Source organism: Anopheles cruzii, chromosome 3 (genome assembly GCF_943734635.1).
Source record: "Anopheles cruzii chromosome 3, idAnoCruzAS_RS32_06, whole genome shotgun sequence".
Lineage (NCBI taxonomy): Eukaryota > Metazoa > Arthropoda > Insecta > Diptera > Culicidae > Anopheles > Anopheles cruzii.
In genome coordinates this window covers 42,914,144-42,940,254 of record NC_069145.1, presented here as the reverse complement: position 1 = coordinate 42,940,254, position 26,111 = coordinate 42,914,144, and the positions used below count along the sequence as shown (strand labels likewise).

At 50.7% G+C, this 26,111-nt stretch overlaps 1 protein-coding gene across 1 annotated transcript in view; it reads right to left on the bottom strand.

The window, feature by feature from the left end:
• Positions 1-2,757: 2,757 nt before the first annotated feature.
• Positions 2,758-26,111, bottom strand: part of LOC128274598 (uncharacterized) — an 84,234-nt gene continuing 60,880 nt past the window's right edge. The window contains exons 11-14 of the mRNA XM_053012836.1: positions 8,457-9,223; positions 8,227-8,392; positions 5,721-8,162; positions 2,758-2,955 (exon numbers count right to left, since the gene is read on the bottom strand). Coding sequence (XP_052868796.1) covers positions 2,801-2,955; positions 5,721-8,162; positions 8,227-8,392; positions 8,457-9,223 — 3,530 coding nt within the window. The 3' untranslated portion in view covers positions 2,758-2,800. The remainder of the gene's footprint in view (positions 2,956-5,720; positions 8,163-8,226; positions 8,393-8,456; positions 9,224-26,111) is intronic.

The following is a 26,111-nucleotide window of genomic DNA, read 5'->3' as shown; positions in this document are numbered from 1 at the left end:
GACGATGAGACAAAACACGTTCAAGCAAAACAGCTGTAATACAATAACTGAGCATTAAAAATAGCCGAAATTTTCAACATAAGTGAGTGACATGTGTAGCAACATAACGCCACATAAAAATCGAAAATTGAATAAAGCATTTTCTTCAAAATAACAAATTCCCGGTACATATTTAACAGAATCTACCTATATTAAGCCCGGTCCACACGTTACGATTTGACTGCTACTTTAGTCTGTGCAATCGCATCACCACCGACAAATCGCAACATGTGAACAGCGAAATTGCAATTGTCGTTGTTGGCCATCGTCGCAGTTTTAGAAAATTAAAGCAGGCGAGTATTAAAGTCGTACGACTTTCATACATGTGTGCGTGTTTTGATGGTGGTTTAACATGTTTACAAGTTGATGCGCGAGTTTTTTTACGGAATTTATCGAAATTTAATCATTGCTTCGTTTTAAAAGCCATTTCCTCGACCACTGTGACCGATAAGGGAGCACAACGTATCGGGGTTGCGACGCAAGTCGTTAAGATATCGTAGCATGTGGACACTCCACAGATTGCTACGATCCGATAACGACTTTGATCTGCGCAGATTAAAGTAGCATTCAAATCGTAGCGTGTGGACCGGGCTTTAAACTCCGAAGCTCCTCTAACAATTCGCGCATTCAACGGCAACTGCCGTTCCGCAACGGCAAAAGTCCACTTGCTTTCTCTGTAACTGAATGCTTACTCTAACTGTCAAAAAACGCATATTCAAACCGTCACCCGATTTTCCCACTGTTAACAATCTTTTAAAAGGGGTTTCATGAAGTTGACAACATAAACCAGCCTATGAAAGCCCAAAACAATGACCAATAACGTCCAGCGTGCATAATTTCTCTCCAAATTCGTTATGCCAGACTCACACTGCACTTTTGGGCACGCAAACTCAAATTATGACATTTCGTTTGCGATCCAGAGACACACGTGAAATAAAAAGTCGCTCGACTCGATGGAAGCCTCGTATAATCAATTCGAATGCCAAAAAAACGAATAAACATTAAACTTAATTGTGGGACGCTACCAAAAACTATGGCCGATGACCGAAACCTCAAACCGATTGCCTTCAGGCAACTAGTATTTGTTATATGCATCCCTGTTGGAATAGAAAATCTTTTCAACTCCGTCGAATCGATGTAAATGGAAACGAAATGCACCTATTCCAATGACAGGCTATATTTAAACACATTTAAAGTGAACTTTGCTATGCGTAAATGTTATTCGCTGACCTCCTTTTGACCTCCCGGTTCACAGCTTGTGGGTCTCACTCTGTAATTTCTCCCGAAAACACGTGCAGAGGTGAATTATCACGGTCACAAAAAAAAGGATGAAAACGGCCAAAGAAGCGTTCGGTTGCTGAGTGTGTTTATTCATTGAGCTTTTCGCCGCTCCGATCGTAATGTCTATTATATCGGCAAACCGCCAAACATCGATCATTATATCCAAATATTATACTTCGGTCGGTGAGCCGCAACTAGCATCTGAGCCGACGACGGTCGCGTGTGTTCCGTTTGGCGTAGAGGGCAAATACCGTAGTTCGTGTGGCCGCGTTGTGCTTCGATCCCGCGCTCGGTTCCAGTTCCAGGAACCCAGTTTATAACACATTTTTTCCGTCTTTCCGTTTGTGTAATCATTTCGTTTTCCTTACGATCGAAGAAAAAAATTCTTGTTCATTTCGTTAGTCTTATGCCGTTTTGTAAATTTGTGCAAAAAGTTTTGCCAAACACACTTCTCGCGTTCTTTCTTTCTTTCTCTATCGGTCTGTTTCTGGTGGCATTTTAAATTCATTCAGTACTTCGCATTGTTTCGTCTACAGATTTCTCACTTTACGTTCCCTTTCTTTGGGGTCTATCTAAAGCGCTAGATTCATCTTTGCGTTGGCCGTTTTTTTGCTTTCACAGCGGCAAAACAAAAACACAGCAGCATTGATAGCATATCCCCACCGCAAGTGTTTACTCAATGTTCGCTTTTCGCGACGTTCCGATCGCCTCCCGAACCGGGCCGCAGTGTGGCCGTAGCTTGCAAGTATGCTGCGCCTTTTTTTTGCAGACCGGCAGGCAGAGTTATTTACAGGGTAGGAGTATCCTTTACTTGGTGCTGTCTATATGTATGATTCTGCGGCGTCTATGCCGTGCGGCATTACAGTCCGCTCCTGGTTCCCGGACCCGGGACCCCCGTTTTGCCCAAATTTGGTTCTTTCATCGTAATTTGTTTACACCAAATTTCTAAATTCGACTTCAACTTGTGCTTTCCTCGATGTTCCTTTCGAACTATCGCTGAATTGATTAGCTTCCTAGCTGCGCACCTCAACCACACATCACATCAAGCGAGACACACGAAGGTAACGGAGGACGTAATGTACACAATGATCGCCATTCTACAATATGCTCCTCTGGGAGTCGTGCATCTATGACCAGTTTCCTCTGTATGTTACACGGTACATCGAAACACGCTAATTATGTGTTTGATTCATTGTTTTTTTTTTGTTTTTGTTTATCACAATAGTCACTTTCGGGTTCGAAAGGAGGGGCCTCGGAGCTTTTCGCCACACGAGACACGCTCCGTTTAAGAAATCCCGCTTATGCTGCAAACTCTTCTCTCCTTCTCTTAAGATGGTTTACATTTTTAACACTGATACTGGTGACAGTGGATTTCGCCTTTTTTCGTTCTGTGTCGCGATCGAAACAACCTCGCCGAAGTAGAACATCTTCATTTCCGTTGACCTTTTTTGGCGTGCCGAGGGCGACGCTTTTGTGGCCGCTAGCCGGTGAAGTGTCCGGCACCGTTCCCTGTAGCAACGGGAGCTGCTGGGCTTCGGGCTCTGCTCGAGCCGTTGCTGCTACTGTTGCTGCTGCTGTTCCCGTTCACGATTTCGGCCACCTCAGATTGCATGGGAGGATTGCTCATGGTATCATCTGTAAACGGCATTGTGAAATGGGAAACAAAGGAGAAAGGCACATTTAGAGAACAGCAAGCGCAGCACGGTCCATCGGGTGGATAACGTGTTCGGAGAATTCGGATCTGTAACGAAAAACTCAAGCATTAACCCACGAAAATCAATCCTAATCTGCCCTCTGAAACGGTTGTCGTGGATAACACCAACTGGAAACATCCGAAATCTCTGATGGATCAACCTCTTCAAGCTCTCTTCCTCGTCGATGCTTTCGTTGACCGTTGAGAACTCGTCCATTTTGATCACGTTTCTGTACAAACCGCCGAACGTCAGAAGCCATTTTGAAAGAACCTTTTCACTGTGTACACCCACGTTGGAACAAAATCGCAACAAAAGGAATAAACAAACCAATAACAAAACCAAATCATCATAATAAATCATATAAAGCAGCGACCAAACGCACAGAACCACTTAAGAGAAATAAAAACCATTCAAAAACCAACACAACAGTACAGAAAAAGGGGGCGAAAAAGAAAAAAAAAGTACAACCATTGGTATGCTTTTGATTAATAATTGTTTGTTTTTTTTTGTTTGTTTACGACGTTTGTATACCTGTCACATTCGATCACCTAACTTGAACAGCGTCACCGATTAGAACAACGTATTACCGCCTCTCTCTCATCCGCCGGGGCCACCCCTTCAGGGTTCATCCTACAACCAACACCAGCTTTCCAGCGTCACGATTATTCGTACCTACTCGTGCTCATTACGAGACCATTGTTTTTTCGCTATTTGCCGCCCCGTTTTGCGCCTCCATCTAACTATCTACCTATCGCAAGCACCTAACCTAACCGGAGAACACTGCCCTGTTCGTAAATTTCCACTGGATCCACGTTCTAGGATAAAAGTGATTGGCAACAAAGCTTTCCCAGCGTGTGTGCTGCTGCTGTATTGATTTCGTTCGTTGCTTCTTGCTAGGTCGGGGGCTAGTTCTAGGTTGTGCTCTTCTCCATCCATCGTCTACTTTTCCGTACCGTTCTTAGCCAATCTAAAACAAGGAAGGAATTAAAGCGCCACCGGTACACTGCTGCTCGGTTTGGAGCAGCTCTCGCCGATATGTTGGATTTTGTGGGGGAAAAGAGAATCGGGGGCGGTGTTTGAACATTTTAACAGCAAGCTATACATCCGCCCATCGGGGGTTTAAGATCGATTAAGAAAAGCGATTACAACACATCCACGAGCGATTCCGGCGACGAAGAGCATAAAAAAAAGAAGTGAGGATAATCGTAAGGGTAATGTGTTACTATGAACTTTTAACTTCTCTCTCTCTCGCTATTTTTTCGCGAACAAATCGATCTTTTTGTGCGCGATCGATCGATGGATGCCAAGGTTGGCACGGTGGTGCCTCAAATTTATCCGTTCACAGTTTACACACTATACTATACAATAGAATAAGGACCTTCCGACCGACAGCCACCAACCATTGTGAAAGAAAACAAACGATCCTGAAACGTTATAAAGAACGCGGATGATTCTCAACGATCAGTACGTGTTTCGGCATCGGGCTCTATCGCTGTGGCGCTTGAATACAAGCAAAAGTACACAAGTAAGGCATCCTTAGCACAGAGGACAGAGAGAGAGAGAGTGTGTGTGTGAGGGAACAGGTTAGTGTGTGTTGTTCTACGAGCTAACTAAAAGCCTAAAAATGGAACCAATCGGATTGCTCTGCTAGCCGCATATGCATTCCCTACTATCTAGCTTCTTGCCGTCATCGCCTACTGGGCGTGCTCCACTCACTCACTGACGTTTGGTTAACTATTGCTTACTTCTAGCGCACCGCACTCATCATGCTACCCGCGCGTGCGGTTCTACTTCATCGCCGTTTCGTGCCCTGCTGTGACCCTACCTAAAGCACCTACCTCTTACCACCTTACATCAGTTATTTTACCAGGCTCCCGTGCGCTCGTCAAGTATTTACAACAAAATTACATACACGAAACTTAAGCTTAAGAAAATGTGGGTTTACACAGGTTGCCTCCAAAAAAAAAGGATGGGTCTTGTTTTGCTTTTCGGCAGCCAACGGCGCACTAGAGGCACCGAAGGTGGCCCGGGCTACTAGTCCGGGGCCCTCCACCGCATGCCACGTCGTTCCTAGTACACCGTACAGTATTTCTGTGTCCTAGGCACGTGTCGGGGCACCGTCAAAGGCCGAATTCGCCATTCGGCCTCGTCCTATTAAGTCAAAATAGCCGTGAGCAAAAAATGCTAGCACTCCGCTCCCCGGGGACGTAGTATGCGTTGAACTCAGAGCTGCGGTGATGCCGGATCATCCTTTTCAAACGATCCACTTCGCATCAAACGGTTTCAATCAACGGAACTTCTCGGTTCGTAAAATCCCCCGCAAACGTGGTCAGAGACAGTGAGCACACACACACACTTTAAAATTGCCTCATTTTTCGAACCCCCCGCGGAACGCATTTCACCGATGTTCGCCGCCGCCTCTGGTGCCCCCATTGTTTAGTCCACCGTCGCCGACAATCACCCCGGAAGGCGTGGAACTCGGCGGAACGGTAGCCACGACCAGTGAGCTTTTCTTGCCGTTCTCCGCACCGGTCGGGTCCACCACAGGGGAGTCTGCCACCGCCGCCGCCGTGGGGGATCGTGAGCCGGAGGACGAAGTTCTTCGCTCACGTTTCGCCGCAGCGATCCCCTCGTGTTGGTTGGTGCCGCCGCTTTGCGACACCTGATCGTCCCCACCAGGGGACGGCGTCGTGTCCATCTTATTACCTGCGGCCGTTGTTCCCGAGCTGCTGCCGGTGCTGTTGTTGTTGTTGGCGGCAGCGGACGAAGTTAGTGGTGAGCGACTTTCGCGAGTTCCACCTCCGGACGCTGCTGCTGCTGGACTACTCGCGGTCGATGTGTGGTCCCCGGCGGCCGTTTTTGCATTTACTGCCGGCGTCCCGGTGGCCGCTGCCCCGTTGCTACCAGTGTTGGTCGGTGACGATTGCCTCGGGTGGCTACGTGGTTTGTCCGCCGTTCCGCTATCGTTGTTCACCGCCACCGCCACCGTAGCACCATTATCGTGCGGCGAAAGGGTGGACGACGGCTCTTTAGCTTCCTGGTCTTTGCTAACGGCCGCCACCGGTCCGCCTCCGTTGTCAGCACCATTCTTCGACGCGGTCTCGGTGTCGGCACTGCGCGACACAGGCCGCGAATCGGACACGCTGCCATTGGTTTCGGGCAGCTCGCCAGTCGCCGCCACCGTGGCAGTCGCTCCCGGTGACGCCGTGTTGCTGTTGTTGGACGCTTCCGTACCGGCGGCCGGCGACGACGAGCTGCGCTGCTTCGTAATCACCCCGACTCCCTGCGGTTCATCCGTCGGCATCCGGCCAGCGTCGCTGTTGGCGGTTGATTTGATCACGAGACTGCCGCTGCCGGTGGTGCCAAGCTCGTGCAGTGTTCCGGTGCTAGCCGGCGGGGAGCGTGATTTGGAACCACCACCAACAACGGCGGGGGTCAGTGATTCGTTGACAACAACGTTGCTGCCGGCCACCGCCGCCGTGCTGTTGTTGCTGTTGCTAATACTAACGACATTTGTACTATTTACACTGTGGTGTTCCGTGGTGACGGGTTGCACCGGAACGGATTGCGGCGACGGTGCGGATTCGCCCCGGTGTGTGCTTCCTCCACCACCGGAGCGGTGAGAGGAAGCGACGGCGGCCGATCGTTGATCGTGAACCGCAGCAGCGGCCGCTGCCGCTAGGGCCGCATGGTGGTGATGGGCTGCGGCCGCCGCATGGGCCGCCTGGTAATGGGTTGGAGCGCCGCTCGAGGGCGGCGTGATCACGGCACTGGTGCGGGCCCCGGGCGGCGGTTGCGTTTGCGCCCCCGGATGGTGGTGCTGCTGCATGTGATGCATGTGATGGCCGCTGGGAGACGGGTGCGCCGGATGCGGTGGCTTGTTGCTCAACGAGAGCGGTGAGCCAACGGCGGCGGCCATCGCCGCCGCCGAGTAGTACGGATGGGGTGGCGGTTGACCCGCCACCCCACTGCTCGTCGTCAGCGTGGGGCCTCCTCCTGCCGGCGACGACGGGGAAGCTCGGGTTGCCGGGTGCGGCGACGGATGGGTGGACGATTTGCTTGACGTCAACGCCAACGGTGCGCCGTGCGGCGACAGATGGTGCGGGGACGGCGCTAGGTGATGGCCACCGATCGACCCACTGGCGGACGTCACGATCGCTGCCACCGGTGAGCCGCCGGAGCCACCGGCTGACAGGTGGGCCGGTGGAGGAATGTGGCCAGCGGCGAGGCTGAGGTTCTGGGCGGAGGCCAAAGCCGCGGCCGAGTGCGAGAGATTGAGCCCGCCCATGTGCGCCATCGACGAGTGGTAGGACGAGTTCATGGTGGACGCGATGCTGTGGCTGTAGGCGGCGGCCGCCGCCGCCAGGCTAGTCGGGATCGATGGATGCCCGAGCGCGCTGCCCGGTGGCCCCGGCTGCTGCGGGACGAGGCCCGCCGACGGGTGCGTCAGGTTGAGCGACGAGGCCGACGGGGGCCCCTGTGGCACTTGTGACAGTCCGAGGCTCATGCTAAGGCCCAGCGACGGGTGCAGCGGATGGTGCGCCGGTAGCCCAAGTGGCCCCTGGGGCTGCATGCCGAGCCCGAGCGGGGGAGACAGTCCTGGCGGTAGGCCCGGGATCGGGAAGAACGGTCGCGGCAGCGAATGCGGAATCATGTGCATCAGCCGCTCGCGTTCTCGATCCCGTTCACGCTCTCGCTCTCGCTCGCGGGCCGCCTCCCGTTCCCGCTCTTTCTCCCGCTCTCGTTCCCGCTCGCGGGCTTCCTTTTCGCGCTGCTCCTTCTCGCGTTGCGCCTGCTGCTGCCGCTCGCGTTCCTCTTTCTCGCGCTGCTCCTTCTCACGCTGCTCCCGCTCGCGCTGCTCCCGTAGCTCGCGCTCCTTCTCGCGCTCCATGGCCGCCTCGCGGGCCTCCCGGGCCCGCTCCTCCTCCCGCAGGCGGGCCCGGTGCTCTTCCTCCAGCTTCATGCGCTCGTGGATGCCCTGCATGCTCATCCCCGGCAGCATCCCGTACAGGTTGGGCGGATACGGTAGCGACGAGTAGAGCTGGTGCGTGCTGGGCGAGTGGTGGTGCGCCCGCATCATCGAGTAGCGCGGCGCGAGATAGATGGCCGGATCGTGGTACGCGAGGGCGGCCGGATTGAACAGGTTCGCTAAAATAAGGAAATGTCAGTCATAGTTCCGTCAGTCCGGGTGGGACTTCAACGAGATTCTCACCTGGCGGCATTCCGGGTATGGAGCCGAAGGCGGCCGAGTAGGCGTCGATCGGGAAGGCCCCGGCCGGGTGCGCCAGCCGCTCGTCTGGTCTGTACGGTTGGAAGCCGCTGCGGGCCAGCAGTTCGGACTGGATCGTGCTCGAGCTCGGAGCGTTTAGGCGTGCCATCTGCAACGGGGAAGCGGAGTATTAGTTGACTGTGATGCAGGGGGACCATCGGCCGTTCACTTACCTTCTCCGGTGGCTGCGGCGAGGAACGCTGCTGCTGTTGGTGTTGCTTCTTCGTCACTTCGACACCGCCACGGCCCGAGTCCGGAGCGTTCCGTATCCGACCGTCGCCGGTAATGATGCTGCCACCGCCGCGCGATTCATCCCGGCCACCACCACGGTCCACCATCGAAGAGCTCCCCCGACCGTCCATCACCGTACCGCCGCCACCGCCGCTTCCGTCTCGCTCGCGATCCCGCTCACGATCCCGATCCCGGTGATCTCTGTCTCTACCACCGCCACCGCCGCCACCACCTGGGCCTCCGCCTGGGCCACCACCGTTGGTACCGCCCGGGCCACCACCGCCGCTTCCAGCACCGCCGGCTGGCTCGTCGTCCTTTCCGTCCGCCTGTTTCGCCAGATTGCGTAGCGCCGCAGCGAACGATCCTCCGCCACCGTTTCCATTACCACCGCCACCTCCGCCACCGCCGCCACTGCTGCTGCGGCCGCCCGAGGACGCGTTCTGGGCACCGCCGGACGAACCACCGCCGTGTGCTGCCGGACCTCCGTGCGGGCCCATCGAAGACACGACGCCGCCTCCGCCGTGCGGACCCTGCGGTGGTGGAGGGACCAAGCCGGGTGAAGCACCGGGCGGCAGGTGGTTCGGTCCGCCGATCAGGTGGTTCGAGTGCGGCGAGGAAGACGGATGGTGCAGAAGGAGCTGCTGGGCGGACGGGGGAACGGGCGGGGCCGGACTCGTTGCGGGGCGCTTCTGGGCCAGTTTGGATTGTACTGCAAACGAGAGAAAGAAAGAAGGACATCGGTAAGTTACGGTGTAGTAGCGCAACAGGAAAAGGTTGTTGACCCAATGGCCATAGAGATGTGAATCGACATTTGACATTTGACAATTTCTACTAGATTTGGAAGAAATCAATGACATAACCTCTAAAATAATCCCTACTCCATGCAATAGATACTTTAAATTACGTGAGGTATTTTCAGTTACTTCAAGGTTCATCAATGTATCCGATGGTTGAGACTGTTCTAGGCATTGCGGTGGATATCCTCGAGGTACTGCTTAACCACTTGTGACTTGCGGATTGTAGCATTATCCTGTTGCATGGTGAATTCGTGACCAATATGACGTTTCCGTTTATGAATATTTTTTTTCTTTTATCAAGTTTAAGCTAGCTTTTGAGTCACCACGATCAGGATTTCGTGGAAAGAATGCATATCTGGACCATAATGCCTTTATAATCTGCTATCTATTGTTGATTTTGCACGTTTACAATAGAAAAGTTCAACTCCTTTTAACTGTAGTTGAGTCTTACTAACAATTCATTAGTTCAGAGCAACTCGCGAAATTTATTCGGCATAATTTTCTCTTAGAACCTAATCTTAACATTCAACATCTTAGCAGAGATTTTTACATATTACTCAAAAGTACAGGCGATAAACTTTACTTCGCGTAGCCACCGAAAGGACTATCGAAAGGCTTCAAGCTTCATTGAGATAAAACCTTTTTACTGATGCATTGATTACTATGCACGGATGCATGGTGATTTTCACGAACGTGAGGAATAAATTGTCCATTTACCTAATTTGCCACTCAAATAGTTATTCATTAAATTAATCTGCGTCGATTTGCAGTCCAATGTGGGTTTTAAAAGAACTGCAATAAATCGAATCAATTTATCTTCAACACTTTCTTCCAAACTCGATCCATATAGAAATGCGAACGTCTGCGACCCCGAGCGTGTCCAGCTTGGGAGGGGTGGTCAAGAAGTATCGTCGTGGAGGCCCATATAAAACCAATCATCTAAATTTAGTGCGCGACCGCACGGCACGGTGTGGCAGGAAGAGAGTGCAATTGCAACATGTTTATTTGTCGAAGGCATTTCTCAATCCATCTCGAACGGGCGCGGCGCGACGATACCGTCATCGCCGCACAGCGGCAGCCGGAAAACATTAAACACCTATGTTTAAGTACTGCACGCTCCGTCGCTATAAATCCGTTCGCACTCTTCACCGAAAACCCGTTGATGTTGATGTGTTTGGATCGGCAATTTGGTGTCCGGGGCACGGCTTCTCTCTCGTCTTTCCTTGCGGCTACACGGTCCACAGACACGGGTTCAGTTGGAAGTGTTGGAAGTGGCCGATCCCAGCCCAATCGATGAGAGTGTTCCCAACTGCAGCAAGCTGCAACGCACGAACGAGCAATAAGGTGCTCAACAAGCATTCGAGACTCGATGCATCCGCTCGCCAACCAGCCATCCAGCCGGTAGCGAAAGCGTCGTTACGTGTACTGAACCGAGCCCCTTGGCCACCAGGATCCAGTAGCAAACGGATCACAGGTGACTGCACACTGTGCACACTTCGCCGGCAGCCACATTTCGACCTCATTTGCTGAAATTATCGTTCTCGACTTCAGTCGTTACCGGCCGCATCGCCCACAATCCGTCGGGACGACCGCCACAACTCCGAAGTGCAATATCCGAGTGGCATAGCGCTTCAGATAGCCGTCAGAGTAGCGTGGCGAGATAGTGGCGAAATAGTTGGCCAGTTCTTGGTACCGAAAATAGAAGTTACAGGGTAAACGGAAGCACCCGACTTCGCTACGCATACATAGAAAGGACGCCAGAGGTGGGAAAGTGTCCATCAATTGGTAACACACACGCACACGTACACGCTGGGGTTCGGTTAACTTTTGCAGCCCGCCAGGCGGTTCCAGTAATCATGTACACAGCGTGGCTCTTCTGGCCTACCGATTGATGAGGTTAGGTATTCCGCGCCGTTGGACCGTAGGATCTTCCGATCCGACGACGTACATCATCTGACCGACCGATCCCGATTAGATTGCAATACACGACAACGTCAGCTTGAGGTAGGCATCAATTTCAGCATGCTTACCTTGGCCCGGGACGGGAGTCTTGTAATTAAACCACATCTATCTTTCACAAATGACGACAGCACATTTTGGGAGCCGTCCCCGGGAGGCGCGGTTGGACCAGCGGGGTGTGGTAGGATTTTGCCGGCTTGACTGGGAACACCTGGACCTGGATGGGGACGCAAGCAAGCGTATTGCTTTGAGTGCTTCGACCGCAACGAATCGGGCCAATGTGAGGGCCAAAATAAGGGGACTCTCCTCTGGGTGGACGGACGCAATTCTGCAGAGGATGCGGGTCAGGAGAATCAGTGGTTTGCACGGCAGAAAGCACCGTCGCCATTTTGTGTCGTGCGAGAGCTGGATGACATTTGTGCCAAAAAAACTATTGGAACTGTTAATGGACATCTTCAACAAAGCTGGTTTTCGAGACATGGTTTTGAACCAGCATTGTTGCGCTTTTTGAAAAGCTTGACCTTTTATTTGAAAGGTTGATTCTTCAATTTTTTTATGTAAAATAATTTTGGTTGCAGAAAATTGGGAAATATGAAAAACTTTGTTCCAAAATTGTAGGTACGATATTTGAACAGTACATTTCAGAAATCCCACACGTCGTGCAAGAGAAGCCAATGCACTCAAATCGAGTGACTGTTTGGTGCAGATTTTGGTTCTGGCGACATCATCGGCCCATTTTCTTGGAAAATGAAGAAGGAGGCGCCGTAACCGTTGACAGTGTACGCTACCGAGACTGGTTCTTCGATGAAATTGAAGCTGAAAACTTAGATGACATCTGGTTTCAACAAGACGACGCTCCGTGCTATACTGCGTCAGCCACAATCGATATTTTTTGCCACATCTTCGGACATCAAATAACCATCAGCAATGGTGTTGTGGATTGTCCTCTAAGAAACTGCGATTTGGCACCATTGGACTGTTATCTTTGGGGATCAGTGAAAGACAACAAACCAGCAACTATTGACGACCTTAAGACCAAAATTCACATTGCCATTGCCGAGATAGAACCACAGATAGTTGAAAATGTATTCAAAACTAGGCCGATCAAAGGGGCTACTGCTAAGCCAACCGCGGTGGACATTTGACCGAAATTGTTGTTCGTTAAAATAATTTATGAATCAACCTTTCAAATAAAAGTTGAAGCATCGAAAAATATTTAGCCATTTTTTTTATAACCAAATGAAAAAGAGAACGAGCAGGAACTGTGAAGCGATGACTGACATGGCGGGAATCGTAATATTGATTCTACAATTCCGAACAAGTAAACCCACATCACGAACATTGCGTGCCTAGGAAAAGCTAATCCGGCGATACGAACAACCATCCGCTGGCCACAGAGAGATTACGAGAGGAGACCCACGAAAAGAGCGCATCTTAATTTGTGTTTACGGTGTAATGTTTGGCCATAATTTTACGCCACATCCCGAAAAGACCGCGCTCTCTCCTTCTTACTCTGCCAGCTGCGCCGACGGACGGTAGGCGGCCTTCGCCGAAGTCTTCTGTTTAACCAACATAAAAGCGAAACCTTCATCCGGTAATCCGCTCCGGTAATGAAGGTTCCCGGGTTCAGAGGGCCGGCGGTAGGCCGGCACCCTCTGGGGCAGCCTCGCACCCTTCAAAAAATCGCACTCTGTTGGCCGTTTACCGGTTGTGGCGCATTAGTGGTGTCGTCGAACGGCATATCGGATAGGGTCGAATAGGTGATAAAGCCGAAGGATCGTCTTTCGAAGGCGAAGGACCGCCGGTTGGCTACGCTCGATCGATGGCCGTGACGGAACCGGTGTAGAGGGCCCACGAGAGAGAGAGAGATCGACTTAAACGAATTGAGCGAGCCGCCGAAAAACGGGCGGCAAATGAAGTGAAAGCAAATTGCGGGAAACAAACCCAACAATAACACACAAAACTGGGAACGACGGCGACAATGATCCTTTCAATACGCACACAGACACCCAGCAGGCAGGCAGCAACAGTGGCGAGGGGATTCGGGTCGGGACCCCTGCCAGCCGTTAGCCCTCTTACGCTCGGAGCTTACGGGTTTACGCGCGAGAGATGAAAACGAAGGATTAGGCACGCCCTGCTCGGAGGTCCTCCGTCTCTACTGAGGTCCGGGGCCGGGTTTTGCGGACCCGCCTAGGGTCTCTTCACATCATCGGAGTGAGACAAGGGCGAACGCAGGATCCGTGAATAACAAAGTGTAGAAAAATCACTTAAAGATAATTGTTTGCCATGTATCCCGCGTTCCCTCGCGAAGGGTCCCAGAGAGATGTAGGTCATGTGGTTTCCAAAGCCCTGTGTATGAGACCCTTCTGTTTCACAGGAACCTTCTCACAGTCTCACTCAACCGTCCTCTGGACACTTATGGCATGTTCGGGCCCATCGCAGGACCCCGGGGCCCTCATATGTGCGCGCGCCGCCGTGAGGGTTCCGCTCCAGCTGTGAGGGGCGCGCGTTTACACGAATTAGCATTCACGTCCGGCGGCGTCGGAAACCCGAACCTTGGACGAGCGAAACCCGGCGGTAAACCCGGAAAGTTGTTCCCTCGGGGCGATCCTTTCCTTCCAATTCTAATAGGGATGTTAGAGTCGATTCCGGTTGTGGGTTTTCCGTCCGACCCAACACCGGGAGATTGCATATTCATCACCAGTCACAGTCTGTCTTGTCTGACGCACGCAGGTTTTCAAGCGCTGGCAACCCTCCTCTTGAGAGAGCCAGCGTTCCGGATGCGCCGTTTATTGGGCCAGTTCCTTTGTTGGGCTTGCCTTCAACACGTACACGATATCTGCGGCAGTGGCGGTAATATGCTTCTTTTGATTGCACTCATGCGAACACCACACCGAACTCTACTCTACCGTCTGCGTCTCCGCACAACTTCGACCGGTGACTTCCTTTGGCAAGGTGCCGAGGGGGTATCCCACGGTATTTGTCAGCTCCTAAATATTCGTCTTTTCGAACAGATGTGAGCTGTGTGTGGTAACATCTATTTATTACGCCCGGGTAGTACTCCCCTGCGGATCGAGAAAGGGCTATAAATTGCACATTCAATTATCTCCCGCAAACCAGATTTCAATCGAACCATTCAGCAAACACGTTACGCGAACTGGCGACCTGGATGGATGGCAACTGCTGGTAGGGGGCCCCGTCGGGGCGAGATTCTATTACCAAATCGCCCGGAGCCTGACACTCTCTGACTTGTTGTTCTGACTGTTCGTTCGGTTCGGGGGATTTTTACTTGGAATTGGTCGACAGCGAACAGAATGTCCGCAGAGCCATTTTGTAACAGATTAGGTTCTCATCGAGCTCATGTGCCGCTTGATTATGTTGGAAACTACACACAAAAGACACCCCGGGTCAATTTGTGATTCGCGTCCACAATGTGATCTGAAGTGGCTGAAAGTTATCGAAATATCGAGTGTGTCTATCGCTGTATGGCACGCAGCGCTGCGTCCGGTTGGAAACCAAATGTTGTGCAAGTTTTCAGCTTCAATTTCGCCGAAACACCAATCAACGACCAACATTTCTCGGTAGCGTACGCCATCGACGGTAACGGCGGTTCCTTCTTCAATTTCGAAGCAAAATAGGCCGATGATGCCGCCAGAACAAAATCCACACCAGTTACTCGTTGAGGGTACATTGGCTTCTCTTGCACGACGTGTAGGTTTTCCGAGTCCAAAATATTAAAATTCTGCTTATTAACATAACCACCGAGGTGGAAATGAGCTTTTCAAATTCCGTACAGTTAGACCACTTGTTATTCCAGACTCACCACTTGGGAAATAAGTTTTTAATATTTCCCAATTTTCTTCAAGCGAATAGCGTCCCATTTCGTAAATATGAAAGTTTTTACTAAATGTTTACAAATTCCAGAATGAAGTTTAACGTTCTAAAAGTCGGTAATCGGTAGTTCAATATTCACTTGAAATCCTTGATGAATCAGCCTATAAGAGTTGAAATCGTTACGTTTGAGTGTTGGTCGGAGTGGCCGCTCCAATGAGGTCTAAATTGATTCTGGCCGTTTCTGGTGAAGAACAGAGTTTCTGGGCAACAGGTCACTCTGATTTGCCACATGGGAAACATCCAATAACAGCTAACTCACGAAGGACAATGTGATTAAAACATATTATTTTACTGCTACGGTAACGGCGTCGGGCTCACATTTATGTTCGCAACCAGCATCAATCCGGACGAAATGAGGGTAATCATTTTCTCTTTTCCGCATATTATCCTCGGCGTAACCGTCTCCCTTTACAATTATCTTGTTTCTCTATCGGGCCCAATTAGTCCAGTAATCGCGACTGCCATCATTTGAATTGTGTATTAAAACCACCGTTTTTTTTAGAGTTAACCGTAAACCAACTTCCCAATTCATTCCTGGACGGGCGCTGCTGAAAATCAATCGTCCCCTGGCACAGAGTTCCGACGACGATCGACGACCGTTTGACAGAGAGTGGCTTTCGTTTGCCACCATCAACCTTTGGCCCAGCCCAGCCCAACGAACCCAACGCACATCTGGATGCACTCGTGGACCATAACCAAACCTCACACACACGCACGCGGTCACGAGTGGAAGAGAAAAAAAAGGGACCTCCTTCATCCTACGGCCGCGCTGGCGTTGCCAGGCGCTGTTCAAAAATACAAACAGCAGTAATAATAAAAGGGACGACCGACAACGACGATGACGGCGGCGGCAGCGGGAAAACGATACCGATTCACAACAAGATAAATATAGGCACTTAAGTGAGTGGTTCGCCCTCGCCCCCCCGCCTGGCCGCCTCGCCCTGGCCAACCCCGGGGGTGTTTACAAAACTCGCCAAGATGGCAATAAAAATAAAAACGCACATCTATTACCCAGCCAGCCAGCGGCGGGGCGAGGACCGGCGGCCGGATGGTGGTGGCACACGCACGCACGGTAGCATTCATCTCACGTTCCACTGCGCCACCCGCCCTACGGCCTGCCCGCATTTTCATCATGAGTGAGCGCGCATATCTCATCGAAACTAATATTATTGGCCCTCCGGAACGCGCTTTTCCGGATCACAGCGCGCCCCATAGTTTATGACCCCGGCCCGGGCAGGCCCGGCCGTCGAGGAGCCGGGACATACTAGGGCACACCGGTCCGCCTGCGTATCCGGTTACACGAGGCGCGCCCGTACGCACACAAGCGCACAGATGATGTGGTGCATGTGGGTTCCATCGTTTGGTTACTTTATCAAATCATCCGGTTTTGGTTTCCGGTGGCCGGAGAGTCAAGTTGCTAATTTTACGAACAGCTTGGACCGCGCGCATGCCGTGTTTTGACGTGACCGAATTTACCGATTAGCATTAGCATACTGATGGGCGTCCTATAATTTGACGTAGTCACCAGAGCCGCATTTATCGCCTGTTTTGACAAGGAATCAATTAACGTTTAGTGTTTGCAAATGCCAGACAACGCTAATCTCTGTTGCTTTCTGTAACGTTGTGTTGCAGCCGATCTGGGAGTATCGAACCTATGGAACCGTGAGAGCTGCGTGACATCGACGAGCGTTACCGACTCTCCGCTATCAACGGAGGTCAACCAGCTTAATTAAAAAGCAATTAAGGGCTATAACACCACAGCCACCTCATGCACGGGCTGTCATTTTGCGGGTCGTCAGTTTGATTAGATAGAGTTAATACGGAGACAGTCACGAAGCGCCAGAAGAAAAGCCCCAGCAGAAGCCAATTGCGCCAGTACGCTCTACTCGCCGAACTTCTCAAGGGCTCAAACCACACTGAGGGTTGTCAAATGATTTGTCGCTTTGACAGCTGTCAACCCTGTAGCACTGAAGTGTTCAATTGATGGACTATCACCCCAAAATGCTTCTTGTGAGACGCCTGCTAAAGCTGAACTGATGTGAATGAAGTTTCCACTTCAAGTAATGATCGTGTTCTGTCCAAGAAGAAGTGGAAAAATCTGCAAAATCCGTGTATATGCTCTAAACACCAGAGAAAAAGGGCATCGCCGCCACAGAGAGTAGTGGCATCCGCAGCACCAAATCGTCGCAGCTCTCGCCTGTCGATAGCCATTACGCGGGAATGCGCCACCAATGCGCATTAACAGCAGCAGAGCAAGGGCCGCCGACGGGAAAATGGTCCCCCGGCGGACCAAGGCGTTACACAGAGTAGCGAGCGCGCACCAAGCTCGTTAGGCGCGTTAAGCTCGTTCAAGAATTAACTACATCCCATCACGCGAGAGACCCGCCACGCCGACGAGAGTTAATTGAGCGTTTTATTTTACTGCCTGCCTGCCTGCCTTCGAAGAACTTGCCGCTATGAACGCCGCAAAGCGCGAGCAGTGGATCACATTCCGTGCATAGTCGAAGTAAGAGCTGTGATTTCGGCGGCGGCGGCGCCCGAAAACCACCCGACGAGAAGCGGGTCCAAGTTGTTAAGTTTAAGGGGTCCCGTCGTTTGCGGTGCGCCGATGAAAATGGTTTCCGAATTCCTCACGCACGACGCCGCTTTGAAAAGGCCGTGTGTTGGCCACCCCGCGTAGGCCTTCTTTTGGTGAAATACTACATGCATCGATAAATCCTCAGCCAGCCACAGTTTGATGGATTGCGGTAAGAATTACAACTCACTTCACATAGCAGAGGACTGTAGGATTCGAGTATGGATTACTAGGTTGTTCATTAAATTCGGAACCTCGCTAAGAAAACCACATTTTTATGGTTTAAAATACACTTCATTATCCAGTATGGTCTTCCTGAACATCAATACACTTGTTCCAAGGAGACGCCAATTTGATAAGACTGATATGAGAATCTGGAAGGTCTTTAAAGTACGCCTCCGCATCTGTTATGACGTCATCATTTGATGAAAAACGCTATCCACGCGCGATTTTTTTTTGGGTTTGAAAACAGATGGATGTCACTAGGGGAAAATCTGGTGATTACGGTGGATACTCCAAACGAGCATTCACACCACTCCTAAGCCTTTTGTTCTGGATCATTCAGGATCATGCTGATAGACCCAAGACTCGTCTATAGTGATGATTCAATGCACAAAATCCACATTATCCTTTCGAAAAAGCCGCGCCGAGAAATTTGCATTTGAATGGATGTTTGTTCCATTTTTAGCGAATGCGGCATCCATTGTGCACACAGCTTTCTGAAACCCAATACTTCAGTCCAAATATCCGTTATACTGCTCAATGAGATAGCTAGACCTTATACTAAATCTTTTTCAGTGATTCGCTGATTTTCCAATTGGATATCCTGTATTTTTTTCTACGATGTCAGGTGTTATGTCTGTTTTTGGGTGTTTTTGACATGCACCGCCTTGAAGGCTACTACGACCACGTTTAAAGTAAGAAACACTCCTTTTAATTTACTAATTAAAAGCGAAGAGTCCTTATACACTTTCAACATTCTCGTTCATAATTTTCCTTTACTTTTAAACTATTCAAAAATAAAATCACTGCACGATACTTGATTTTTTTCCATTGTAAAAAATACTGTGACACGTCGATACTAAATGTCTTGTAAAAAAAATATTATGAGGCCGATTTTTTAATGTAAAAATGGAATTTAATGAACAATCTAGTATAGTTGTTGGTGTGGCAACCAACAAATGGGCACCTCTTTATGTTACCGATGATTGTAACCACGTGACGTAGCGCCGCGTATCCTGAACGTGTTGATCCAACGGAAAAGACTGATATTTGGGACGAAGATTTTGGAGTTTTCACAAGCAAGTGGTGCAGCAGTTTGACAGCACATCCTGCCTGTCACTCGACCACCGGACCGGAAGTGCGCTACGGCGCGAACCGAACCGAACCGTTTCGGTGCGAATTTTGCTATTTTGCAAACGGACAGAGATCGTGCGTCACCAACTGAACCCCACAAGGGGAGCGCTTTGGGTGCGGTAGTTTACGACTTGCGGACGGGATCGAGACGGGACTTGATTTGCGACAGTCCGAGCCGGAGGGCCCCGGGGATCGCACACCCCGGATGTGAACCTGGCCGAACGGCACCCGGGACTTGACACTTCATAACTCAACCGCGCTCGGCGGCTTATGGTCATTTAACGGCTTGTTACTCGTCCGTGTGTGTCGTTTGACCGCAACGTGAGTTTCTCTAGCGACACCAGATGTTGCGCGCGTTCCGGTCTTCTTGGCGTGGCGCAATCGGTCGAGACTCTAAAAATAAAACTGGCCCCCCAAACGATGCCAAATTGATGATGGGCCAAAGTGATACTGGTCCAGCAAGGGGATTGTTTATTTTGACACCACAAACCGTTGCTCGGGCGCTATTGTTTGTTGTACTCAGTGTGTGAGGTCTGCGTTGTTGAGTTACAAAAATTGACGTCTTTACGATGTTAAAAGATGTCACACGCCCATTTGCTGCGAATGCTAATAGAGCAGAGAGAGAGTGAAACGATCGCACATTTTTGGCTTTTATCCTCGAAATCCCCCTCGACACACACATCACCGACCGACGGACAAAAAAACATGGTCGCGCTCCGAGGATTCGAGGAAAAAAACGATGCGGGCACTAAATGGTCGTCCTCTGTCAGCTCGTCGACAGTAACATGCAACGGAACAGAAAAACCACCGCCGCCACCCGGTAGCTACCGATGTCACACCAACCCACACACACACCCGTAGCGGAAAGTGAAAATCGAGCACATCGAGCATCGGCGCAACAATAAACAAACAATCATTTAACAGCGCGCGAGGCACCCACATGACAGGAGGCCGTTTCGGTTTCGGAGGCCGCCGACCGCGAGTTTCGCTGTGCTGTGCTGTGCTGTGCTGTGTGTGTGTTGTGTTTTTAACTTCCCGTGACAGATGAGTGGTGTGATCAAAGCTGTCACGCAGTTAATGAAGGCTGTGAAAAAGTGTCCGACAAACGACAACCGCTCGCTTCGCTTTCTGCTTGCGGTCGTCGTCGCCTCCTCGGCAGTAGGCACTGACAGCCACCAACCCCTCTCACTCTGACTCTCTCCCTTTCTCTCTCTCTTTCTCTCTCTCTCTCTTGCTCGGTTTTCCTTTCTTTTCGCGGGACAAATGATGACAAACGCGACAACCCGCGGGGGCCCGGGCCCGGGCCCGGGCACTGTGTTTTAAGACCGCATTTTCGACGCCCCGAAAGCCGAGCATTTCGTCGGTGGGTTGGTTAAGGAATGATTTAGGGAGCCCCCGGCATTCGGTTGAGCAGAAGTTGCGGGATTTTCTTGTCGCTACTCGTCGCCGGCGCCGCCGCCGCCGCCTGTGTGCTGGTTGTCACTGACAACGCAAGGTGGGCACGGTCGACCATTTTTCGATTAACTTTGGCCTAAGAGTTTAATCTGACAGAGGGAGGGGGCCTTAAATCTTTTCAGTAAATATTTTTGGTTTTTACGATTGAAACATTTTATTTGTGTAGAGCAACAAAAAATGAAATAAAACCACTTTGTTGCTGTTTTCATTAAAAAAAAAATGGAAATTGAACACAAGGATTGCCATAAGAATCCGAAATTATTAGGGACACCTCGCAGGAATCCAAAAGGGGTACTTTTTCTCTTCAAAATAATTGTTCAAAAAGAGGATTACTTCTTCATCTTAACGCTCCGAGAGCAACGTTTCAGATGAGGAGAAAAAAAGGAAGTTGCTTGGCGCTAGGTCTGGGTGAGTAAGTCGGATAGTCAAGCAGTTCAGACCACGGATTCGCGGATTTTCGCCATGGCAACATAAGCAACGTGATGGCAACGTGAGCAAATGCGGCAGCCAACGCCCGGATAGCTTTCTCATGTCTAAATGTTGATTTTAAATGTAGCAAACACGGTGTTTGATCTGTTTTCATTGCCCCTGCTAAGTCCCACACTCAATTTGGTGGTCCTCTAGCGCCGGTTATTGCAGTTTTAGGACGTCCGGATCATCGCTCTCCAGCTCTCACCGGCCACGTTTAAATTTAGCTGCCCCAAAATGGCACAGTGGTGAAGCTGCCTTTGAAAAACAAATATTTAAATGACACTGACATGAACTCACTCAAATGATTGCTGCACAAAATCTGCGCGTCTCAGTTGGCTAAAAGTGTTTGGTGATTAACTGTCAGAAGATTCACGCTTCCATTTACTGGTGCTGCCATCTTCAGACTGATTTCGGTAACACTTTTCATCCACTCGCTCGCTCGTGTATTAATGCAGTTCCAATTGCAGTACTTTTCTCGACCGTTTTATGCCGAGCTACCAACCAATCGTACCAACACACGCACCCGTCCGTCTTAACGACGGGGCCTTCGGGCCGAGATTAACGTTTACCACGTTCGCGCTCACCCATAATAACCCCCCGTCATATGTGGAAAACCCGCACACGCCGTCGCCGCCACCACAGGGCTATAAAAACCCGACCGACCGATAATCTATCCGCTTCCTGCCAGCCTGGCCTGCTGTTGCCGACATGTCGACATGTGAATCAATAAAACATTTTAGTGCGTAGCGCGCGCGTTCGTGAACGGAATCGAAATTAAAAGAAAGCAAAACGAGCAAGACGGAAAACAAGAAAGATACACCGACCGACCGACACACACATCATCATCATCATCATCACCACATGCCACGCAGAATATTTCGATCGAATACGGCGGCATCCGGCTCCGGGATTGATGATGTGTGTTTTCGATTGGGCTTCTTTGAATTAGTGTTTGTTTGGGTTTAAGGCAGAGAGCGAGAAGGAGAGAGAGCAAGAAAGCGTGAGAGAGAAAGCCTCCGGAACAGGGTGTTTCAATCAAAACAAATATGGGATATTTACTCGGCAAGATTCCATTGATCTTGTGGTGCGCGGGTTGTGAAAAAAAAGTTCCAAAAGGAAATGCGCAATGGTTTCTTCCCCGTAATCAGAAACCTCGAGACATGATGTCGAGGTCACAAAAAAAGGCGCTTAGCCTTCATTAGTTGGCATGCGTTGTAATTGATAAATTCTGAGCATATTTAAGCGTTAAACGTTAAACACCCATCATAATTCACCGTGTGCGACCACCTCCAGCTTTACTGGCCAGGCAACCCCCGAAAGGCCCGAGAGCCAAGAGTTTGATTGATGCTTTACTTAACTGCCGACAAATTTACCTCAACAAGTCACAATCAAAGGTGCCCGAAAGCGTGCGCAGAACGAGCGGCGGTGTTCGGTTGTTGGACCACCGAAGACAGACTGAGCGTGAGCGAGAAAGGCGAACGGATGACGGCATGACGCACACACCGGCAGCAGCGTGGGTGGGTCGTGGGCCGATCCTTCACCCACAAAGGCACAGAGAAAAAACAGGAAAAACCCACCATCGATGGCGGTTTGCCCTTTTTTCCTTCCTTCGGGGTGTGGCGCGCGCGTTCAACAAACTCCGAGATTTCGGAGAATATTTTTCTTCGACGACGACGAACGGAGCGCGCAAACAAACAAATAAACACACAAATCGGGACACACGGGCGTGGGCCCCGTGGGAGCGGAAAAACTGACGCCCTCGGGTTCGGGTTTCATGAAGCGAAAAAGGAGAGAGAGAAAAACAAGAATTAAGTCGTAAAAAAGGAAAAGGCCAAACACACGCAGCAAGTGCAGCGCCACGGACACGGAAACCGGCAAGTAATCCGGAATGGTGTAATAAAAAAGAAGTAAAACCGTCCAACGTCGTGGCACGGCCACACACGGGAGAAAGAAAAAGGAAGAGGAAAGAATCATAAAACATTACGACAAATGACGCGATTACAAATAGTAAAAGGGCGGCCGCAGTCACGACTGCTCACGACTCTCTCTCTGCTGGGGTGCGCTAAAATATGGTCGCAAATAAAATAAACCCAACGAACGCCTCGACCGAGAAGTGACTGGGCTGTTCCACCGGGTTTTTTACCCGAAACGGGAGAAAGAGAGAGCGAGAGGGGGACAGGAACATCCGGTCGGGGTCGGGAAATGGTGGTGAGTATTTTATCAGCTCACTAATTAGATAAATCCGTATCATCATCGCCCCACCGTCGTCGTCGTCCTTCTCTTTTGGGACGGCCACCCCGCCGAGCGCATTGCTCTGTATCCGCTCAAGCGATTATTTGCGACGGTTCGAGGTTAAACCGAGGGGTTTCGGATGGCGACGAAACGGGGTGCGCGGGCGTCCACCACTCCGTCAGCGTGGGGCACCATGCGCATCCATCACCGACGACCAGGCGCCTCCATCGACCCGCGATGGGAGAGAGAGAGTGAAGAAACGAACCGGAAAAGCGACCGGCAAAGCGGGCGGGGTGTGTGCGCCGTGGGGAAAGCCAGGAACGAACCCGGCAGGCAGTCACTGTATTTACCACCCACTTAGTGAACCGAAGTGACTCGCCCGCGCTCCCGCTTTAATGGTGATGGTGTCGATGTCAAATTAAATATGAACTCAAGTGGATAATAAACACGATGCGGCCGACGCGGCCGCGCGCGGGCGGTATGCTTCACACGTTGTGCGGCCATCACCGAGAGAGAGACAGAGAGAGAGAGAGAGAAAAGACGAGCGGAGTAGCTACCAATACCTGCACAAAAGGCTGGTTCCGCCATCGCTAAATCAACAGTGTCGAGTCCTCTGCACGAGGAGTCAAGCTTCCTGTGTGCGTGTGTAACGAGGAGAACTGACCGAGCGACGGAGAAGGCCCAAATTTCCCCGCTCGAAACACGATTGGCTGTGCGACACTCACTTTCCCCAAGGATCTGTGTCGTCTGCGTGGCGTGTAAGTCGTGTCCTCCTTGTCAGATGGACCCCCGAAGCCGCCGTCGTCGCCATTCTGGATCTGGATCATTTACTTGGCCCATCTACACACACACACACGGCTTGCGAAAGTTAAAACCTCCCGCGAAACCGACGGCGAGTGGTTGTGGGAAGTGATTTTTCACTCTCACAACTTCGCGCAACACCACCTACTCTCGGGATGATGTTGGCTCGGCGTGATGTGCGTGTTTGACGATTTGTTAACTGCTGCACCACAGGCAACACACCCGATTGCGACCCGATCGTGACACGGCACGGGCTGAACAAAGGATGGTTCCATCATGCCACGGATGGGGCGCAGGGTGTCGCGGTTTTGCACAGAGCTCGGTGGCGACCATAAATTTGCTCTTTTATCGATTGTGGGAGTTGAAAAAAGAGGCGCATAAAAAGGCCGAGAGCTGTCGTCAAATTGTTTTCAACACAAGCCTCCTCAAACCGCACAAAAGCTAACCCAAAACCATGAGTCCTGAGAAAAAGGGGGAAAACGTAACTCTTTGTCCTCCCGCATTCGAAAAGATCGATGCAAATTGGCGAAGCTTCACTTTTGCGAAGACTTTTGAAAATGCTTTTTAACTTCTTTTATATCACGGCTTCTTTATCAATTTATCACCATTATTGGCTTTCTGATCCCGTTCGAAGAAAACTGTTACAGAGTCGCATCGAATCAAGTCGAGGTCATAATGCCGTATTACAGATACGCTTTATGCTTTGGCGCATCAAACAAAGCGCATCATAAAGTGAGAGAAAGAAAACAAACCTTATCTTTAGGTCGCCTTTTGTCTGCACCCCACGGTCCGGCTCGTTATCCTATTCATTATTATTCGAATCGCCAACTGAAAGTTTTGCACTCAAATTCGAGTTTTCGAGAACTGACGAGTATAAACTCGGGGTGCAGTGGCTAGTTGGTCGTATAATCGACGTACCAAAAAGCAATTAAACTCATGATACTACAGCGAACTATTTCATAACAGTGTGCTATCAACTTCCGGTTTGCCCACACTCAAGCAAACCCGAAATCAAATTCCAATCATTGTATCGATTATTGGGGAGGGTAGGTTCACATCGAAGACCGAAGGCAAAGGGGGGATCGAGAAAAATCCACCCAACCCGATCCCGAATCCACCCGCCGGCGGCCATCGGAAGCAAAGAGAAAAAAAACCGAACCTGACGGGTCGCCATCGTCGTCGCACAGGTTCCCGGAGGAATTATAATAAGAAAACATTCCTCCCGGCCAGCACACACACACACACACAGTGAGTGTTCCGGATCCACCCACCCATATAGCCCGACGTTTTGTTCGCGTAACTTTGGCGAATCTTTCTTTTTCGGTCGGTTGAGAAAATCCCGACAAAAGCCGGGCCGAGACCGGGTGCACCGGTGGGGAGGGGGGGCATAAGGAGACCGCGGGGTGTGTATTCATTTCCTTGCCGCGCGCACTGGAAAAGTTAGTGTTACAGCGAATGCAAACACTGGTGGCGGCGGCGAAAAGGAAAGAAAAACAAGCAAGGCGAAGAAGTGAAGCGAAGCCGAAGAAGGACTACACTCTTCGCAAACTCCCATCATAAGGTATTATGAAGGCAAACACGAGTGCGCCGTCCGCGCTTCCATAAGATGTCCCCGGCCCCCGGGGGAACCCAGGAACTCGACTCTGAAGACGCTGCGAGGCGGTGAGCACAAATTTGCATAATAACCGGAAAAAGATTGTGTTCCACGGCACGGCACCCGTTTCGAGCCCGCGGGACAAAGTCGGTGATGGAAAGACGGTGGTGACTATCATCATCATCGGACCCCATCATCATCATGCTTACTATCACATCACTTGATGAGAGCTGCTATCCCACCCCGCGTTATTCACCAGACTTAGCTCTTTCCGAATATCATTCATTTTCATCGATGAGACACGTATTGGTTGAGCAGCCTTTCGTTTTTCTACGAGGAAGTCGAAATAAAATGACTAATTAGTTTACTTAAAAAGTCGAAGAATTGTTTTGTCTAGGAATCCATGATTAGGCAGAGAGATAGGAGAAATGTATAGCTAACGATGGCACATACTTCGAATAAA